Source organism: Nannobrachium achirus (genome assembly GCF_963921795.1).
Source record: "Nannobrachium achirus genome assembly, chromosome: 3".
NCBI classification, from domain to species: domain Eukaryota; kingdom Metazoa; phylum Chordata; class Actinopteri; order Myctophiformes; family Myctophidae; genus Nannobrachium; species Nannobrachium achirus.
Window position 1 is genome coordinate 49,898,069 of NC_137812.1, and position 19,542 is coordinate 49,917,610.

The 19,542-nt window shown below is 43.0% G+C and overlaps 2 protein-coding genes across 2 annotated transcripts in view; one reads left to right on the forward strand and one right to left on the reverse strand.

Moving 5' to 3' along the window:
* Nucleotides 1-697: 697 nt before the first annotated feature.
* Nucleotides 698-13,530, forward strand: smarca5 (SNF2 related chromatin remodeling ATPase 5). Its single transcript, XM_080721363.1, has 24 exons — nt 698-957; nt 1,755-1,889; nt 2,035-2,201; nt 4,048-4,148; nt 4,525-4,625; nt 4,733-4,912; nt 5,455-5,610; nt 5,738-5,869; nt 6,156-6,224; nt 6,344-6,453; nt 6,650-6,876; nt 7,460-7,581; nt 7,788-7,940; nt 8,318-8,450; nt 8,855-9,003; nt 9,189-9,311; nt 9,998-10,105; nt 10,418-10,531; nt 10,627-10,749; nt 11,259-11,391; nt 11,542-11,660; nt 11,872-12,084; nt 12,457-12,567; nt 12,916-13,530. The coding sequence occupies exons 1-24, from the start codon at nt 883-885 to the stop codon at nt 12,979-12,981; spliced, it is 3,120 nt and encodes a 1,039-aa protein (XP_080577489.1). The 5' UTR covers nt 698-882; the 3' UTR covers nt 12,982-13,530.
* Nucleotides 13,531-16,304: 2,774 nt separating this feature from the next.
* The window catches only part of frem3 (Fras1 related extracellular matrix 3), a gene marked incomplete at both ends in the record, with an annotated part of 44,463 nt that continues 41,225 nt past the window's right edge, over nt 16,305-19,542 (reverse strand). Inside the window, 4 exon segments of the mRNA XM_080721826.1 lie at nt 16,305-16,904; nt 17,552-17,698; nt 18,266-18,453; nt 18,832-18,958. Of these exon segments, the coding sequence (XP_080577952.1) occupies nt 16,305-16,904; nt 17,552-17,698; nt 18,266-18,453; nt 18,832-18,958 (1,062 nt within the window).

Below are 19,542 nucleotides of genomic sequence, written 5' to 3' on the forward strand. Positions count from 1 at the left end.
AGCAGTGCCTTATTTGATTAGTTCATTTCATTAAGCTATCTTGCAAAACAAGTTTCTGTTGGGGGTGGGTCAAGGAAGAGTTGTGCAGGGGTATGCTTTGCCTTCTTTACACGTGTGCGTTGTGTTGTTTCCCAAAAAAATCAAGATTATTATATTATTGTTAGAATGTTTCCCAAACAGTGACATTTTGTATGGGTCATGACTCAAGTAAAAATCCCATTTTCTTTTCCTCCAAATAATAAAATATACATTTCAATAGATTGAAAACCTTGTGAAATATATCATTTAATGTTTTTTTGAATAATAATAATAATAAGAATGGGCTTAATAAGAATTGTATTAATTTTCAAACAAACAAGCAAACACATCTAGATATTCCATAAATAAAATATAATAATAATTAATAAGTAGTGAAAGTAGTGAGTGAGAGCTCGCAATGCATCATGTGCTTGTAGATCTGCTAGTTTTAGTTTAGGTCTCGGGCAAACGTCTAATCGCTGTTTTGGGTTTCGACCTGAAACGTTTGGGAACCACTGGCCGGTTTAAAGTGCGCGTGTGGCCAAGAGAAGCGACTATTTTGGTCGCTTTTCGTTTTGCTTATTTCTCTCGCAGAATCTGGCAACACTGCGCTGTGTTTTCCTCCGTGGTGGAAACAGCCTGCTGGTGACGCGCGGTTAGAACGCGGGTGAATGACGGACTAGCAGTTAGCTACTGCGTGTGATCATCACCACCATCATCCATTCTGTCTTTCATTATTATATTAAACAACACGATCACTGCATTTACTCTGTTGAATTAACAACGGCCGTTCAGCGGACCCAAAAAGAGCAGCACACGGGATAACGGGATTTATTTCCAATCTCAACGGTACATTTGGCCAACATGTCCGAAAGTGCAAACGGCGTGGAACAGCGGGAAGAACGGGCTGAAGTGGCGGAGACCGTGGGAGGAGTGGAGGTGAGAGACAGCATGAGGGGATGGCGGTCCACCAACACATTCATATTTACACATTATGCCGATAAAGTCCATTGAGTTGATGTTCAAGATCCTGTCTGTTGCGTCCCTGTCTTTCCAACGGAACCAGTTGAAAGTTTCTATGTTCTGTTGTTAGCGGGTGAGCTAGCCATTAGCAGCCCGACGCTTCAGATCATTACCAATGTGTGTTTCATAAGAGCCGCTGCTAGCTAGCTTGGCCCCGCTGCTAGCTACAAGCAGCTGCACTGTGGTCATTGTTCTAAACTCCACTCGCTCACTGCGTGCTTTCGTTTAGTTGGATCATGTTATGAAGCGAGGAGTTTCACTTGCAAACCGTGATCCTTCCAGCATACTTCTCTACCCGTGGTAAAGGTCAGAGCACAATGGAAACAAGTCCTTCTGGCTTTTTGTGTTATGAATGATCCATAACACAACTTTTTGTGTACTGTACTACCTGTACTGTTAACAATTTAAATAGTAAAGTATTCAATCAAAAGAGGTATTTTATTCTTATTTAGAAACTATATATACAGTTTTGACTGTACCAGGCTATGATGACATGATCATCACATCATGAAAGAAAGTCAGCAGTCTTAGACTTTCCATCCATGTCTTCTTTGTTTAGGACTGAAATTAAGTGAGGGATGCTGCAGTATTTCAGTCTCCTCCTGCAGGCGCTGTGTATTTACAGGTGCTCTTCAAAACACCATTGGAAGTAATTCATAACATCATTCAGTCACTAAGCTAGATTTCTCCTTGTGCCGTTTGTTGATGTTCAGGAGAAATTAGACTCATCGGATGCTGGAAAGGAGTCGTCCTCAGAAACTGGGCCGGATGCGTCCTCCTCAGAAGCTGGAGCAGACGGGCAAGATGCCACCTCGTCCGGGACGAAGGAAGGCTATGAAGAGAAAATGGTACAACGCCACTACTCTGCTACTATTTACACCCTGTAACCATGGGGTCTATGACGTTTGTCGTTTTTGTGACCCAGTTATAGTTTTTGTAGGTTATTTTAAGGTTAAATTAAATACACACTTTTTCCCCCTGTTCTATAAATAGGCAACAGACCGGACCAACAGATTTGAGTACCTGTTGAAGCAAACAGAGGTGTTTGCACATTTCATTCAACCAGCAGCACAGAAGACACCCACATCTCCACTGAAGATGAAACCAGGGCGTCCTCGCATCAAGAAAGATGAGAAGCAAAACTTGCTTTCTGTTGGAGAGTGAGTATATGACTTCAACTTATACTATATTTAAATTGCCTAGTGGGTCAACCAACGGTGGGTCGAAGGACGTCTCCAACATGGGCATAAAAAGGTAGACGCCTACTCCGGCTCTGGGGTGTCTATCGCGGGCGCCATTTTGAGGGAGGGCAAACTTCAGCGTGCGTCACAGAAGGGGATGTAGGCCCAGGCCCAGCATGGTCTAGGTAGGCCAATCAGAGGCAAGTGGGGGTGGGTCTGTGGGTAACCCAGGTTGTATTGGTCGTTTGTTTATTTGATTGCACCCTAGGCCTAGATTCTTACAAGTCTTGGAAAAGACGTGCTGTGATTGGCAAGTTGTCAGTTTGAGTGACAGTGTGCCTTCCGCACTTCCTCGCTCCAATGAACTGCAGCGACAAATGAGGTATCTAGGTTTATGGTCACAAACGTAACATGTGAACCTGCGAGGCGCACCGTTGCACTGATTTGCATCAGATTTGCCACAAACACTCTTCAGGGGTCTGCCATCAGAATAGTCACACCCACAAAAACTAAATGTAACACGTATGGGCCAGTACAGCAGTGTTTGACACCTCAGACTCTGTGACCATTGTTCTGATTTGAAGGCTGCATAATCTTGTATCAAAAAATACCTTTTTGAATTTTGATTCATTTTTGTAGTGTTTTGTCTAATATTTCTTCGTACAAGTTGAGTTTGCAATGTTTTGAACCATTTTGAACAAGTGATACAAGTGACTTATTTTGTATTAAAAAAGTTAATCATAATTCCAAATCTGACTATAAACATTGAGTAAGTATCTGTTTGTTTTTGAGAGGTGCTAACCGCTCCAATACGTGGCTTTGTGTTTTTCACCATGTGTCTTTCCAAGGGGTTCCTCATTGGATGACTCGATGTAAGTTTTCCAAGGGTTTTCCCATGGGGTCATATCTACACCACTGGGGGTGGGGGGATTGGTCATAACTGCGAGCCACTGGTTAGAACACTGTGTTAACTGGTGTATCCGCTTGTATGTGAGTTTGTATTTTCATTCAATTTGATAAACTTTCTTCTTTCTCGCCCTGTTGTGTGCGGAGCAAAATGTATGCGAGCGTGTGTGTGTGTGTGTGTGTGTGTGTGTGTGTGTGTGTGTGTGTGTGTGTGTGTGTGTGTGTGTGTGTGTGTGTGTGTGGGGCATCTATCCAATGAGACACGTGGTCTGGGACAGGAGGAGGGGGGGGGGGGGTCCATAGGATAGCAACGCTCACTTCACACAGGTGTGATTTGCAATTAAGCATTTGGGGATATTTTTGTATCTGCTGGTGTTATACTTTGTATACAATTATATTGTGATTTTGGGTGTCTATAGTTTTGTGTCCGTTTAGCACAGCTGTCCCATTATAAAACATTTGCTACTGACTCCACCCCTCTCATCTTAATAAATATTGATCATATTTTCTATGTTCAAGGGTTTCCACATTGGATGAGTCGATGTAAGTTTTCCAAGGGTTTTCCCATGGGGTCATAACTGACCCACAACACTAGGGGGGGTTGGTCTTAACTATACTACACTGGCACTGTACTGGGGGAGCTGGGTCATAACTACACATACACACAAAGCCACATCATGTGGGTCTATCATCATCTGCACCGCTCACTTGACACGTGTAGGATTTTCAAGTTGCAATGTAAAGTATTGGGTATATTTGTTATCAGCTGGTGTTATACCTTTTATACAACTATACTGTGATTTTTGGTGTCTCTGGGGTTGTGTCCATTTAGCACAGCTGTCGCATTAGAAAACATTTTCTACTTACCCCTCTAATCTTATTAATAAATATTGATGATTATATCTTCTATGTTCTTCAGTAATCGCCATCGTCGCACTGAGCAAGAGGAAGATGAGGAACTTCTAAGCGAGAGCAACAAAACCACTAACATCTGCACACGCTTTGACGACTCGCCTTCCTGTAAGCAGTTTTTGTAATAACTTGATTTTTTAAGGGAAAGTTGACCAAAGGTCTTGTACAACAGTGACTTGCCTTACATTGGATACATTTACACATTAAAAGAACAGGCAGTCTTCCACTATGGCTGGCCAGTCTGGCCATTTCTTGTGTACTTGAGGTTCCTTGCTCAAGGAAGCTGACAGTAGTAATTCAGATAGATGGTTACCTTTTGGTGAGGAACTGAAACAATAGCCAGTTCACTTCTCTAACTTGTAGGCTGCCACCAACACCCGTACAGAGTATCTGCTTTTGTGTTGACTTGAGAAACGAGGGCATTATGTCAATGGCAACCTTTATGAAGATATTAAGTCATGTTTCTCTGCATTTCCAAAACCAGATGTCAAATCGGGCAAAATGAGAGACTACCAGGTCCGTGGTCTAAACTGGCTCATCTCTCTGTACGAGAACGGAATCAACGGCATCCTCGCTGACGAAATGGTACATGCAAAGAAATGTTCACATTACAAGTGTGAGGGTGTCACTGTCCCTCTGTTACTCTCCCTCCGGCTTACACCCTGCATATGGGGTTTTTCTTCCCTCTTCAGGGTTTGGGGAAGACCCTGCAGACCATCTCCCTGCTGGGCTACATGAAGCACTACAGAAGCATCCCTGGACCCCACATGGTGCTGGTGCCCAAGTCCACCCTCTACAACTGGATGAACGAGTTCAAGCGCTGGGTACCTTCGCTCCGTGCTGTTTGCCTCATCGGAGACCGAGAACAGAGGGTAGGCATGGGTCAAGTCTGTCATTGTTGTGGGTTGTGGCTAATTATTCATGATCACATGTCAGATTCACATTTTCTACCAACAAAGTGTGTGTGCAAATACATGCACATTCCTGCTCGGCACCACTGTAATCCATAATGATCATTCATATTCTTGATGTTGTTGACACAAGTGTGCGTGGTATCCGCTAATGTTTTGTGATGGTCAGCCTGCCCTTTTGGTTCAGTAATAAACAATAAGGGGTAGAGAGCAGATGGATGCCTGGTGATGGGTGTCAAATTCTTGGTGCCAGCTTGTAAGCCTGTGTGCTGACCATCTCAAGGTTCAGGGTTTCTGTATTGTTACGTCTTGTGTACAACATAAGAGTAAAAATATTTTGTTCATCTCAGAAGAGATGTCATTTGGCAAATCATAAGGTAGGTTACAAACAACATGCCACCAGTAGTCTTTATTTGTTCATTCTGGCTTCGATGACTTATCGTGAAATGGATGTTGTAATATCCATAAATGTTTTAAATGAATGTGGTTATTTTCTACTCCAGACGGCTCTGATCAGAGACGTGCTGCTGCCGGGAGAGTGGGACGTGTGCGTCACCTCCTATGAGATGCTCATCATTGAGAAAGCAGTCTTCAAGAAGTTCAACTGGCGGTACTTGGTCATTGACGAGGCCCATAGGATCAAGAATGAGAAATCAAAGGTCAAGTGCCTTCCATGACTTTGAAATTAGATTTATGTCTGAAGCACATCATGACATGATACTTTGTTTCTTTCTCCTTGACAAAACAGTCTAATAACATAATAATTTATGTTTCATATTACTGTAGCTGTCCGAAATTGTGCGTGAGTTCAAGACCACCAATCGTCTCCTGCTGACTGGAACACCCCTGCAGAACAACCTCCACGAGCTGTGGGCTCTGCTCAACTTCCTGCTGCCCGATGTCTTCAACTCCTCAGAGGTATATTTAATGTTCTATATCTAATGTTGTGCTCCCTCAATTTAGACAAGGGGGCGTGACGTTGGTGTAGTGGTTAGTGCATATGCCCTTCGTGTGAAAGCTGAGTGGTTCAAACCCTGCCTGGGCCGACGTCGGCAAGGGGGAGAAGACGACAGCCACCTCATGGCCTCCCCTAAGTAACAAGAAATCTTGTGAAATAAAATGTTGCCAACCAATCATCAAGGACGATGATACACAAAAGAAGAAGAATTTTGACAACTTGGTGATTTTCTGTTTGTTTTCAAAGGACTTTGATTCCTGGTTCGACACAAACAACTGCCTGGGTGATACAAAGCTGGTGGAGCGTCTTCACACTGTATGTACTTTTATGGAACAGATAATATTCTACATGCACACAATAGTTCTATTTTACCATCAAATATGTCTGTGTGTATTCAGCTTTTTGCATTGAAATATATTGTATCCTCTGTGTAGGTCCTGCGTCCCTTCTTGCTCCGTCGTATCAAAGCCGATGTGGAGAAGTCTCTGCTTCCTAAGAAAGAGATTAAGATGTATGTGGGCCTGAGCAAGATGCAGAGAGAGTGGTAAGTGTCCCTAACTAGTGTTGTCAATAACCTTACAGGGTGTTATTTTTGGCAGAGATTGAGTTAAGAGACGGAGAGAGCGAATGTTGTACTTGTAATGTCTTAATAATGCTATCGTAAATCTTTAGGTTAATTACTATACAGATTAAGGTTTTGAACTCTGATGAATTACAATGAATATTGCCATAAAACCCAGGTACACCAGGATTCTGATGAAGGACATCGACATCCTGAACTCTGCGGGCAAGACGGACAAGATGCGTCTACTGAACGTCCTCATGCAGCTGCGGAAGTGCTGCAACCACCCGTACCTGTTTGACGGAGCCGAGCCCGGACCCCCCTACACCACCGACCTCCACCTGGTGGTCAACAGTGGCAAGATGGCTGTGCTCGACAAGCTGCTTCCCAAGATGAAGGAGCAGGGTGAGCAGCAGAGACGTTTGACTGGTGGCAAATATATTTAATTTATGAAGATTACTACTACTACTTGTATGTAGTTAATAAAGGACAGAAGCATGGATTTACAAGATGATCTCAATCATCTCATCAATAATGCCAGAGCGCACAGCTGTGGAGACTCCACCATATGCAGCTCAGCTGATGCAGTGAAATGACTGATAGCAGGAAGGATAGTGTTGTATGCATCCTGGGGATGCAGTGATGCTTAGTTTAATGCGTCCTTTATTTAAAAGTATGCGTCAGGGACGCAGGATGCTGGGCTAGTAGCATCCCTGATTATGTGGCTTGTAACGATGGGGTCCAATTTTTTGTTCAGTGACCATGGAGCAAAATAATAGTTAGGAAGCTGTGTTCACGTTAGCTCTCTCATTGTAAATGAATAGACTCCAACCTGCTTCCGCCTCCTAAAAAGGTATCCACCCACGTCACGCAGAAACTGGAAGAATGGGTCTGTGGGTCTTGACTGGTGGTCTTACTGGCTCGGCCACCCCAGTTTCCTGTATATTTGACTGACAGACAATAACTCTGAGTCCCCCTCTCTTTGCAGGTTCTCGTGTCCTGATCTTCAGTCAGATGACGAGGATACTGGACATCTTGGAGGACTACTGCATGTGGAGGAACTTCTGCTACTGTCGTCTGGACGGTCAGACCCCACACGAGGAGAGACAGGTTGGCTTTTTGTTTGACACGATCATCTCGTGCGTTCTAATGCATCTTTTGATTGTATTTCAATATCCTCTTCATCGTCGTTCTTAGTCCATTCTATTGTACAAGTAGGATAGTAGAATAAACATAGTAATAAAGAAAATAGTAAAGCTTCTAATAATAATTTAAGAAGGCAACAAGTAATTTACCTCATCATGTTGTTTTTCCAGATCTCCATCAATGCATACAATGAGCCCAACAGCTCTAAGTTCATCTTCATGTTGAGTACCAGGGCTGGCGGTCTGGGTATTAACCTGGCCACAGCTGACGTAGTCATCCTCTATGACTCTGACTGGAACCCCCAAGTGGATCTGCAGGCCATGGTCAGTACTCAACAAGAACATTAATTCCTCACTTCTATTTGACACAGCAGTAAAATAATATTAGGATATATATAGCCATGATACCTGGAAGGGCAATTTCATTGTGCAATTGTAATCCCACATGTATTGAGTTTTGTTGGAAACACTGAAGTACTCAGTGAATCATATTGAAGAATGTCCTCATGGCGTACTATGGCTTTTACACTTTGAAAATCTAAGTGCTTCTATTATTACAAATTGCTTATTAAATCTAAATAAAAACAGAAAGAAAGCTGTTTTCAGCATGATGGGATTCCTAGTGTGATTGGTATTGTTTTTTATGTTCCATGTTCCTATACTTTTGTATGACTGGAACTGTCCCCACCTGTCTCTGTTAGGACCGAGCTCACAGGATTGGTCAGCAGAAGCAGGTGAAAGTGTTCCGCTTCATCACAGAGAACACAGTGGAGGAGAGGATTGTGGAGAGAGCCGAGATGAAACTCCGCCTCGACTCCATTGTCATCCAACAAGGTACCAATACCTTCAGTCACCTAGCTTAGCATGTTTTTCTTAGAAATACATTTTGACAGGGTACCAGACTTTAACACTGTGCTTGGGTGGCGCAGTGGCAAAGTACCTGCCCTTCACCACGAAGGTTTCGGCTTTGTCGGGCATCTATGCGAACACAATTAAGCCGTGTTCGAGGGACGGAAGCCGGGCGATGTGTGGGGTCACTGGGGAGGAATCAATTAGCACAACGACTAAATTGGGGGAAAAAATTATTGGCTACTCTAAATTAAAATATATGTAAAGACAAGAAAATAATCCCTTGCTGTAATTTAATACTTGCATCATTAGATGTTATTGCAGTTTGATATGTAAAAGTTCAACTATGGACTTTTTTTTCTTCTTTTTTTCACTCGCCTGTATTTTAGGACGACTAGTGGACCCCAGTGCCAACAAGTTGGGCAAGGACGAGATGCTTTCCATCATTCGTCACGGCGCTACGCACGTGTTCGCCTCGAAGGAGAGCGAGATCACAGATGATGACATCGATGTAATCCTGGAGCGAGGAGAGAAGAAGGTGAGCGAACAAACATAACAAACATACTGTACATCTAATCTAATTTGTCTCTCTCTGGTGTCTCATCTGCCATTGTACTGTCAAATTAAATGAAATTGACACATTGTATTTATAAACAGATTTCTTAGATGTTATTTAATGCAGGGTATTATTTCTTTGTTTTTGCCATCTCGTATGCTAACTAGACTAATGAGCTGAAAGATAAAATGGCCAACATGGGCGAGAGCTCCCTGAGGAACTTCTCCATGGACACAGAGAACACCAGTGTCTACAACTTTGAAGGAGAGGACTACAGGGAGAAGAAAAAGGTTGGTTAAATACTTGACTACTCATGTACCCCCATCCCGAGGTCACGGCAGTCTTGTTCAAGGGATATTCGGGGGGTGTTCCAAATAAACATTGCTTTTTGGAAATGCATAATAATACATCTAATCAGATTCATAGTCCAGTAGAAAATGTGAATCTTCAACTGTTTACAGCAGAGGTTTTCAACAGGGGGTCCGGGACCCCTAGGGGGTCCTCAGAGTTACTACAGGGGGTCCTCCAAATCTTTTTGTGATAGAAACCTTTTCTCCTTTTTTCATATTAAGCACTTGAACCGTAGCGAGCATATTCTGAGAACTTTAGCCAAAAATAACAGATCACAACGCCTCGTGCTGCGAGGCGTTGTGAGATTGTAGATCGGCTATTTTCGGCAAAGAGGTTTGGTGTAAAGGGTAAAAAGAGCAGACTAAGTGAAAGGTCAAGTTTATTAATTATTGACGGTTGAGTGGTTAAATATCTGAAAGCACGAATTGACATGAATCCAAAATACACAGATGATTGTGCTGTCAAACGATGAAACTATGGAATTTATGAAAAGGTTGTGGAGGTCCCTGCTTCATCTCTCTCAACTAAGGGGTCATTGGCCTGAAAACGTTGAAGACCCCTGGTTTATAGTAAGATTACTTTGTAGACGTGTGCAGATATTCAATGTTGCTCTCTGTTCCTTCAGGTCATCACTAACTGGATCGAGCCGCCCAAGAGAGAGAGGAAGGCCAACTACGCTGTGGATGCTTACTTCAGAGAAGCACTGAGAGTCAGCGAGCCGAAAGCACCCAAGGTACTGTATGTCCAGTTGGTCAACTAAGAACCGCAGCAGTGTTTCTGTTTATCGTTTCAAAACAATACTCACAGCTATTGCATTAAGTGCTGCATTCAACTTTAAATGGTTTTATACAGATTTGTTTTGTTTGAGAGTTGGGTTTCAGCGGTGTTAACAGGAGGATTCCATTATAGAGTTATAGTTTAGCAAAATGCCAAACAATGAAAATTAACCAAGATATCTAACATTAGCAAGTTACTGAACCTCCTAAAACTTAGCGAGCAACACCTGAAGAGTGTTTTGAAGACACCTCACATGTGTTCTCTCCAGGCTCCTCGTCCACCCAAGCAGCCCAATGTCCAGGACTTCCAGTTCTTCCCTCCTCGTCTCTTTGAGCTGCTCGAGAAAGAGATTCTCTTTTACAGGAAGACCATTGGCTACAAGGTAATGCAGATCACCTCCTCACTCGATAACAACTTTTTTTCCAGCACATTAACATCGAAAGAAATTCTAACAACGTGCGTTATCTCTCTTTTCAGGTTCCTCGTATCCCAGAAATGCCAAACTCTGCCCAGCACCAGAAGGAGGAACAGGCTAAGATTGACGAGGCAGAGACCCTGTCGGATGAGGAGCTGGAAGAGAAAGAGAACCTTCTCTCACAGGTACCGTTTCTCCCAGTTTCATCTTGAACACGCCTCCTTCACACATTCAATAAACGCATTAGATGTGAAATGCTCCCCGGACGCCAAGTGATGAAGAACCGCAAGGCAGATTCTGAGCTAATCTTCCAAATCACTGGACCGATCAGCATCAAACTTTGTATGCACAGGCCACACAAGTACCTGCACTAATATTTCACATACCGGTAATATGTTTTATACTTGAAATATTTAGTTTTCATTTGTTTAAGGCAATCCTATAGTCTGGCTGATAACATGGCCAAAGCCATGTCACAGACCATGCGTCCCAAACCTTTTTGGGCCCAAGGAAAGGACCCCTCCAATATTAAAAAAAATGTGCTACAAAACATTACTACAAAGGGTATTTAAATTATAAACGAACTGCTCCAATGCTTTCTTTCTTACCTCTGCAACTTGAACTTATATGATGCATATCCTTTTGTTGTTTCATTACTGTACACATTTACATCAGTTGCTTCTCTCCTCTGCAGGGTTTCACCATTTGGAACAAACGTGACTTCAATCAGTTCATCAAAGCCAACGAGAAATGGGGGAGAGACGACATCGAGAACATCGCCAGAGAGGTGGAGGGCAAGACGCCCGAAGAAGTCATGGAATATTCTGGTAATGCAGCATTATCACATACTGTGGAATAGTTAATGATTCATACTTAATTGCACAGCAGTCAGGCGTGAAAATAGCCGATATAGAAACGTTAGGAGCTTGATGCATTGAATAGTACATCAATATTTGTGTGCATCTGTTTTCTAATAGCTGTGTTTTGGGAGCGCTGCAACGAGCTCCAGGACATTGAGAAGATCATGGCTCAGATCGAGAGAGGAGAGGCCAGGATCCAGAGGAGGATAAGCATTAAGAAGGCACTGGACTCCAAGGTAGCAAGCAAGCAAGGCTCATGTTCAGCTCTTTCACTTGTAAAGTCTCTTAATTGACTTTTAATTGGAGAAATTAGAACAGTAACTCTGCTTCCCCTGTGATTTTGATTTCATCAAAGCAGACATGCTGTGGTGTCTTTTCTGATTATTTTGTCTTTAAATTCCCTTCACATCCAAACTAACCAGTGTGTGTATAATTGTGTTTGTTCAGATCGGGCGCTACAAGGCCCCGTTCCACCAGCTGCGTATCTCCTACGGCACCAACAAGGGCAAGAACTACACAGAGGAGGAGGACCGCTTCCTTATCTGCATGCTACACAAGCTAGGCTTCGACAAGGAGAGCGTGTACGACGAGCTGCGCCAGTGCATACGCAACTCGCCACAGTTCCGCTTCGACTGGTTCCTCAAGTCCAGGACGGCCATGGTGAGTAGAGTCTGACATAATCTCTCCTGCTGTAGGTGAGGCACTATGACCTGCTGTGACTGTGACTGAATGTGTGGGCGTATCAATGTCAACATCTGTTATTTTTGTATTATGTGATTGTATCCATTTATATCTGTATCTACTGACGTTGATAGTTGGGTTGGATGTCACTGTGAAAAAGAGTCCTGTTGCCAATATCTTTGAAAGCTAGAATATGATTAATTTATTGTCATTTAGAGTCCAGTCGGGTCTGTTATCAAGGACCTATGATATATTCCTTAGAATGGGAGAGTTATCACACTTTAAAACCGATTATGTTTCCGCATGTATATGTTTACATTTTGTAAAGACCATCCATGCTTGTGTGTGCAGGAGCTACAAAGGAGATGTAACACCCTGATCACATTGATCGAAAGAGAGAACATGGAACTAGAGGAGAGAGAGAAGGCAGAAAAGAAGAAGCGAGGCCCAAAGACTAGCTCGGTAAGACAACCGCCATCCTCATCTTGCAGCAGTGATCAAAGTTAAAATGAGTTTTCAAATGATTGTGATTGTCATGATTCACAGTTCCTATGGCTCATTAAAAGTACTAAGATCAGTGAAATTAACGTCACAAATTGTCTTGAATGTAGTTATTACATTTACAGATGATGCATGATATTTAAGGCTGATGGGAAATGTGTTTTATGTAGCTTCATACCCTTTTCTCTTCTCTCTCTTCAGTGCAGTGATAATATTTCAATATTGACAATATTCCGCAGCACTATCTGCTTGTAAAGTATTTTCCTCCCATGTCCTTATTTACCACCGCTTACATTCATGTTTCCCCAGGCACAAAAACGCAAGTCTGAGGGGACCCCAGACGGACGTGGTCGCAGGAAAAAGCTCAAGTTGTGAAAGGCCCCCCCCCCCAGTGGAGGGAGGTAACAGCAGCAGCCAGCCCTAGTTCTAGGTTTAATTGTAGCGTCTGTGTTTGTTCTTTAAGGGTTGTGATGATGGCAATGTTGTACTGTACACACAAAAAAGAAAACCTCCCAGTGGACTGAATTACTACTTCGCTACTTTAATAACCACATTAACCCTGGCGTCCTTGAGAAAATAGCCGATCTACAAGCTGACGCGATGCCTCGTGCGCTTGTAGATTGTCTATTTGTGCTGTGCAACACCTTCGTGTGACAAAGTATAAATCAGGCTTAATTGGTTACATTAGCGTTTGGTTCTAGAAGGTTATTTTCTAGGAAGTGCTCAGGTCTGCCATGTTCGTTGCTCACCCTAAGAATGCACGCACTGCAGCTGTGCCGGTTTTGGTTGATTATTTCTTTTATTTTCTACATTTTGTTATTCTTTCTAGTACTTGAGTTAAGATAAATGTATTTATGCTTGTTGGTTGTACCACATTCCATTGCTTGTAAACAATGATGTACCCCCTTTTTTAAATAACTTTTGTTTTTGTCCTATTACCTTCCTATGTGAAGTAGAAAATGTCTTTTTGAACGTCACAAATAAACCTTTTGTAAAAAAAAAAAAAAAATGGTCTGTTTAAAATATGTTTTTTTTTTAAACATTGGTACTCAAGTTTGTAGTGCAATATTCCTATTATAAGTCATGTGACCTGGACAAAAAATCCAACAATTTCAAAAAAACATTTTTAATAAAATAAATGAAACATGTTGACAAACAAAATAGTTGTGCCTTTTTATGGCCAGACATTATTTTAGGGTTTGTCTTGCATCATGAGATCTGGAAGTGATTGAAAAATAAATATTCTTTCCAAAATAATTCTAGAGAATAAGACATGTAAAAGTATTCACAAACAAGTGAGCAAACAATGTCGTTAAGCAGATTGATTGATTTGAGTTCTATCGACGATAGAGTGAAACTATTGTCATTGCGTAGCCTTGTATGTCCAAAACTGTTACTTCTCAGAATGTAAGTTATTTAGTGACAGGCTATTGTTAATACTTTTAATTGGATAAAGATATTAACCCACAGAAAACTTAACGTTCAACCTGGCGTCCCTGTAGCGAAAATAGATCTACTAGATTAGAGCTTATTGTGACCGTCAGGTCGCATTTACTATCAAAACCTCGACCAGCTGTCTGTCAGTCTGTCACACGTCACACTTTTCCCCTGCTCATATCTCCGCAACCGTTGCCCCGATCCATGCCAAGTTTTGCACACACACTACTTGCCTGCCAAACCACAACCACAACCCATCAATTCTCACATGACCCTCTTCTAGCGCCACCATGAGGCCGGTTCTTGCAAAACACATTTTTGGACACTACTCCTACAGATTTTTCCCTAAAATCACGCAAATCGCTACACAGTATGTCTACACTCATGTCATCAACATGGATCTGTCCCATATAGCGCCACCATCAGGCCGATTTTTTTCAAACATTTTTGGAAACGGCACCTACAGATTTTGCCCTAAAATCACGCGAATCGGTAGTATGTCTACACTCATCTCATCAACATGGATCTCTCCCATATAGCGCCACCATCAGGCCGATTTTTCCAAACACATTTTTGGACACTGCTCCTACACATTTTTCCCTAAAATCACGCTGCGACCTGACAGTCGCTTATCTTCCGATTAGGGAGTCTTACTGGTAGATCTATTTTCACTACTTGTGCAGCACTCATATGAAGTATAAAATATGGCTTAATTGATTAAAGCATGACCAATAGTATTAACCTATGAAAAATATGAAATGTATTGGTTTCCTCAGGACTTGTCATACACAGTATAGTTGTATTTATTGTTCTACACATTCTTATTTTATTTTTTCTTCTTTTCAAGTTTCACCAGTGTATAATACAATTTTCTGTTTTGTCCTGTATTGATATTTACACAGATTGTTTTGCATGTGATTTTTAAAACACATTCTCAAAAGACCTGAAAAATGTATAAAAACAATTTCTGAAGGATAGTTCAGTAGCACTCTCAAAAACGAATAAAAATGACACAATTACAATCCCTTTGAATAGCACCGTAATGGCATTCTGCAGTGGGCACCCGTGGCTTTTGTAAAGCACAAGAGTGTCATTACATTGTCAACATTACAGATAAACTCACATTTATCATCACCATTCGCTAAGGTCAGCATTGGCTAACATTCTCAAACATTCAATCCATTTTACTCTGCTCTCCACAAAATAACAAGATAATGGTTGACACAATGAATTACAATAATAAAAATCATTTTTCTTTTTTTGGAGCACAATAAAAATCTCATAGTCAGGTTGACTTTTTGCCGGTGTGAAATCTGTGAGTACATTGCATTTTTAAGTAACTAGGAAAGGCTCAAAATATGTAAATATTACAATCCTCAGATGGTGGGGGGGCTGCAGCCCCTACTTTTCAGTGCCAATGTATTACCGACGGCAAAAAGAGGGCGCAGCAACCTGTAAATACATACATTAGGACGTTAATGACATGAAGAGTTACCCACAGTGCTTCATTGGGGATCAGTAACTCTGGCGTGTGTATGATGATACCTGTACATAACGGGGAAGAAGCACTGACATACAGCACCGCCCAGAGTTCACAGATCTGGCTTGATCTTTTTCTTCAGTGCTTTAAGGAGTTGGGCTTTGAGGAAGAGGCACTGTGGTGGAGGAGACTGGCAGGGGCGTCACAAGGGGTAGGAAAGTGGGACTGAGTTACTGGGGCCCAAGGTGGAGGGGCCCTAGTAACTTTATCTATTGAAAAATAGCAGATATACAAGCTCACAGCGCGGCACCGAGTGCCGCGCTGCGAGCTTGTAGATCTGCTATTTTTGAAAAGTCGTGAAAATGCGTGCAAATCTTTGAATATGTATTTTTTAAGCGGACATTTGTAACTAAAATTTTGCTTCCGGGGGGGTCCCTGGAACTAAATATTTTGAGATGGGGTCCGTGGCCAAATTCATATCATTTTGGGGGTCCTTCACATGAAAAAGTTTGAGCATCACTGACATGGAAACATGGGTTTCTTGTACACTTTTTCACATTTTTTCAAAAATAGCAGATCTACAAGCTTGCAGCGCGGCACTCGGTGCCGCGCTGTGAGCTTGTATATCTGCTATTTTTCAATAGTTAACATTCATGGGGGGCCCGCAGTGAGTCCTTGTACCCAGGGCCCAGAATTTGGTGTGACGCCCCTGGAGACTGGCATAGTCTTATCAGGTGTCACGTGTGTGTGTGTGTGTGTGTCAGGGATTGTTGGTGTGTCGCTAGACCTCAGAGCTGTCTGACCTATTCCACACACCCGGAGGCCCTCCGCTGTAGCTGTTGTAGGCGGAGGAAGAGGAGGTGGCGTAGGAACTAGAGGGCACCGGACTGTGCTTCTTCTCCTTCCTCTTGCGCCGTAGCAGCAGTAAAACCACGGTGGCAATCAGGCAGACGAGGAGGACCAGGCCGGCGGCACCGCCCACCAGCATGGGCAAGGTGGACGAGTCCGTGGGCTCCCTGCCCGAGCTCTCCAGCAGGGGTCGCTCCACGTAGGGCTCGTGGACGCGGTCGTGGCTGGGGGACCAGGGCTGCCGCTGGTTGACCACCATGCGGTCCGAGCGGTCCAGGGAGATGTGCTGGATGTTGGTGCCGCGGTTGTTGTCCTCGCCGATGTCCCGGGTCAGGTCAGGAGCGGAGAAGGCAGGGGCGGCACGGCGACGGCGCACGGCCAGGTCAGAGGTGAGGGACTGGGGCTGGTCCGCCACAGACGACAGGCTGTGGTGCAGGTACTCCAGGCTGCGCTTGCCCAGGTGGCGGTTGGCGTTCTCTCGGGAGCGGACGGTGTAGATGGTGTGGATGAACCACTCGCGACCGGCAGCAACCTGAAGCACAGACACACAGGATTGTTTCAGCTGATTAGGAAACGAAAAGGTCTGTTTCGGTTATAGTTTTTTTGTCTAATTTCATTTTATTTGTTTTTTGTTATTTTTGACAGGTACCCTGTATAGCATACATGGGCAACTGGCGGCCCGGGGGCCACATGCGGCCCCCACCTTCACTTAATGCGGCCCGCAGGTTAATGCTGGAATACCGATATATTATTGATTACAGCTGTTACAATTCCAAACATGACCTGCTTTAATTCCTTCAGTCTATATTAGTAGCTTAATGACTAGTATTAAAATGTGTTTTTTTTTTATGTCCAATGTATTTATTTGTATGTAAGTTCATAAAGTTATGAGTATATAATTAAATGTGTTTGAAATTAATTCAAACTGTTACAATTCAGGATTCCAATTAGAAAATAACAAAAAAATAATTCAGGATTCCAATTCAAAAGAAGCAAAAATAGCCGATCTACAAGCTCAAAACGCATTGCAGCCGGGAATCGAACCAGGGACTTGCTTTCAGGCATTCAAAACCTAACCATTTGGATATCAGGTGTCGCCCCTATGTCTACTTTACAACCGTGTGTGTGCGCGTGTGCGTGTGTGTGTGCGTGCGTGTGTGTGTGTGCATTCATCCAGACCTGGAAGAGAGCAGTGGAGGAGAGAGTGAAGCCATCTGATCCAGGCTGTTTGACCAGAGGCAGACCTCCAGCGGTGTCCAGGGCCAGGGTAGCCTCAAAGGCTACATCTCCAAACATTGCGGCCTGCGTCTCTGGTTGGGCCTTGTCCTGTAGAACAGGGACGTGCAGAGAACGTTAGAGAGGCATGGGATGACGTTTCTAAAAGGGCCTTTTGGTGAAAATATTGAAAATAGCAGACCTCCAAGCTAACAACGCGTCGCAGTGCGACGCGTTGTGAGCTTGGAGGTCTGCTATTTTCGGTACTTGATACCACACTGAACTACGCTTAATCAAGTCAATACTGGAGATGTTGCGTATGGCATGGGTTTCTACAGAGAGAGGGCAATTCTTTCAACATAAGATGCTGCATTCAAGTTCAGGGGAGTTTGGACAAGGCAATTCCCTTGAATGCTTCCTTCAGGTATGGCAGGGAAAGAGGGCATTTGGCATTTCTTTCACCATAGTGAAAACTGCATTCATGGTCTGGAGAGGGCAGTTTTTTTACAGACTGGTAAAAGGGCAAGGGCTCAAGCCCCCTTTGATATCTATGTGTGTGTGTGACTGTGTGTGTCTATCTGTAGAATGTTTGGAGAGGAGAGGAGAGGTACATTTTGAGATGTAAATGCTGCCTCTGCAAAACACCCAGGTCCTTGCTGTGAGTGTACTTGTTCTTACCAGGATCTTGAAGCGGTAGAGCAGTGAGGGAGCGTCGGCCAAGCAGCCATACTCCTTGTTGGTGGGGTTGTACTTGGGGACGTATCCGTCGGCCCCGGTGCAGAGGAACACCTTCTCAATGCTACAGGAGAAGGAGTCTCCCAGGTTCTGGACTGGGTCCACCATCACACGACCATAGATGGAGGAGCCTGGTACCAATGAAGAAGAGAGACATGATGAGTCAACCTGGGTCAATCGGGCTGTATGTCATGTCAGAAAATATCTAAATCCCAATAAAGACAAGACAAGAAAATGAAACAAATAATGATTCAGAAAGTTTTCTAAACAATAGTCTGGTTTAGGAAGTAAAGTACTCACCCTCATGCACAAATCAATGGTTTATTATTGTGATAAACCTTATTTCTTTAGAAACTGAAACTAATGCACTGAAATCCACCAGCTGTTGTAGTTACTTTATAGGTATTTCAGCTTTATTCTTTCATAGTGCAGGAGTAGAGCTATCACTGTAACCAGGGTCTGCCGCTGTAATGACCATTAACCTCCACTAGGGGTCAGTGTTGCAGTACCTTCTTGGAAAGCAGTGTCTGTTCCTTCTCCGAAGCCCATGGAGCCATCAGACAACCACAGCTCCTTCTTAGACAGCAGGAACATCTGGGTGTTCAGACTGAACTCAGCTGCCACCGGGTCGCTCACCTGCAGTACAGAACAAAGTGTTTACTTTAAACTCTAGAACTCCACTGACCCATTAGCTGAGAAAGAGGGACAAAGCAGGGTCCCCCACTTCATATTGTATAACATTGTGTTGCATATCATCATTGTCGGGTGGAAACCTTCCTTTTTTTGTTATTATTTTAAAAATGATTTAAAATAGTGAAAATAGCCGATCTACAAGCACACAACGCCTCGCGATGTGCTTGTAGATCGGCTATTTTCACTATTTTGTGCGACACTTTTGTATGATGAAGTAGGGCCTTTATTCACGAAAAAACATACACATTTGAAACCTGGAGATATGAGGTTTCTGCCCGATAATGATGATATTCAACTTTTTCATAGATTTCATAGATGACTTCATGGACTTGTTTGACAGCAATACTGTCATCAGTGTTGTGTGAGTTAACGCTTTTGTTTGTTTGTTTACACATTATATTGGATTCATGTTATTTAGCCTATTTTCAGACATACCACTTAAACCCGAGACTCAGTATGTTTCATACAGTAGGTTCCAATGTTCAATGCCAAAAACACGCAATCGCAATTATTTGTATGGCAATGAA

Coding starts and splice junctions, on each gene's coding strand:
- smarca5 (XM_080721363.1), top strand. CDS start 883: ATGTCCGAAAGTGCAAACGGCGTGGAACAGCGGGAAGAACGGGCTGAA. Junction 4,149..4,524: donor CTTTGACGACTCGCCTTCCT/GTAAGCAGTTTT, acceptor TTCCAAAACCAG/ATGTCAAATCGGGCAAAATG. Junction 7,582..7,787: donor CCCCACACGAGGAGAGACAG/GTTGGCTTTTTG, acceptor TTGTTTTTCCAG/ATCTCCATCAATGCATACAA.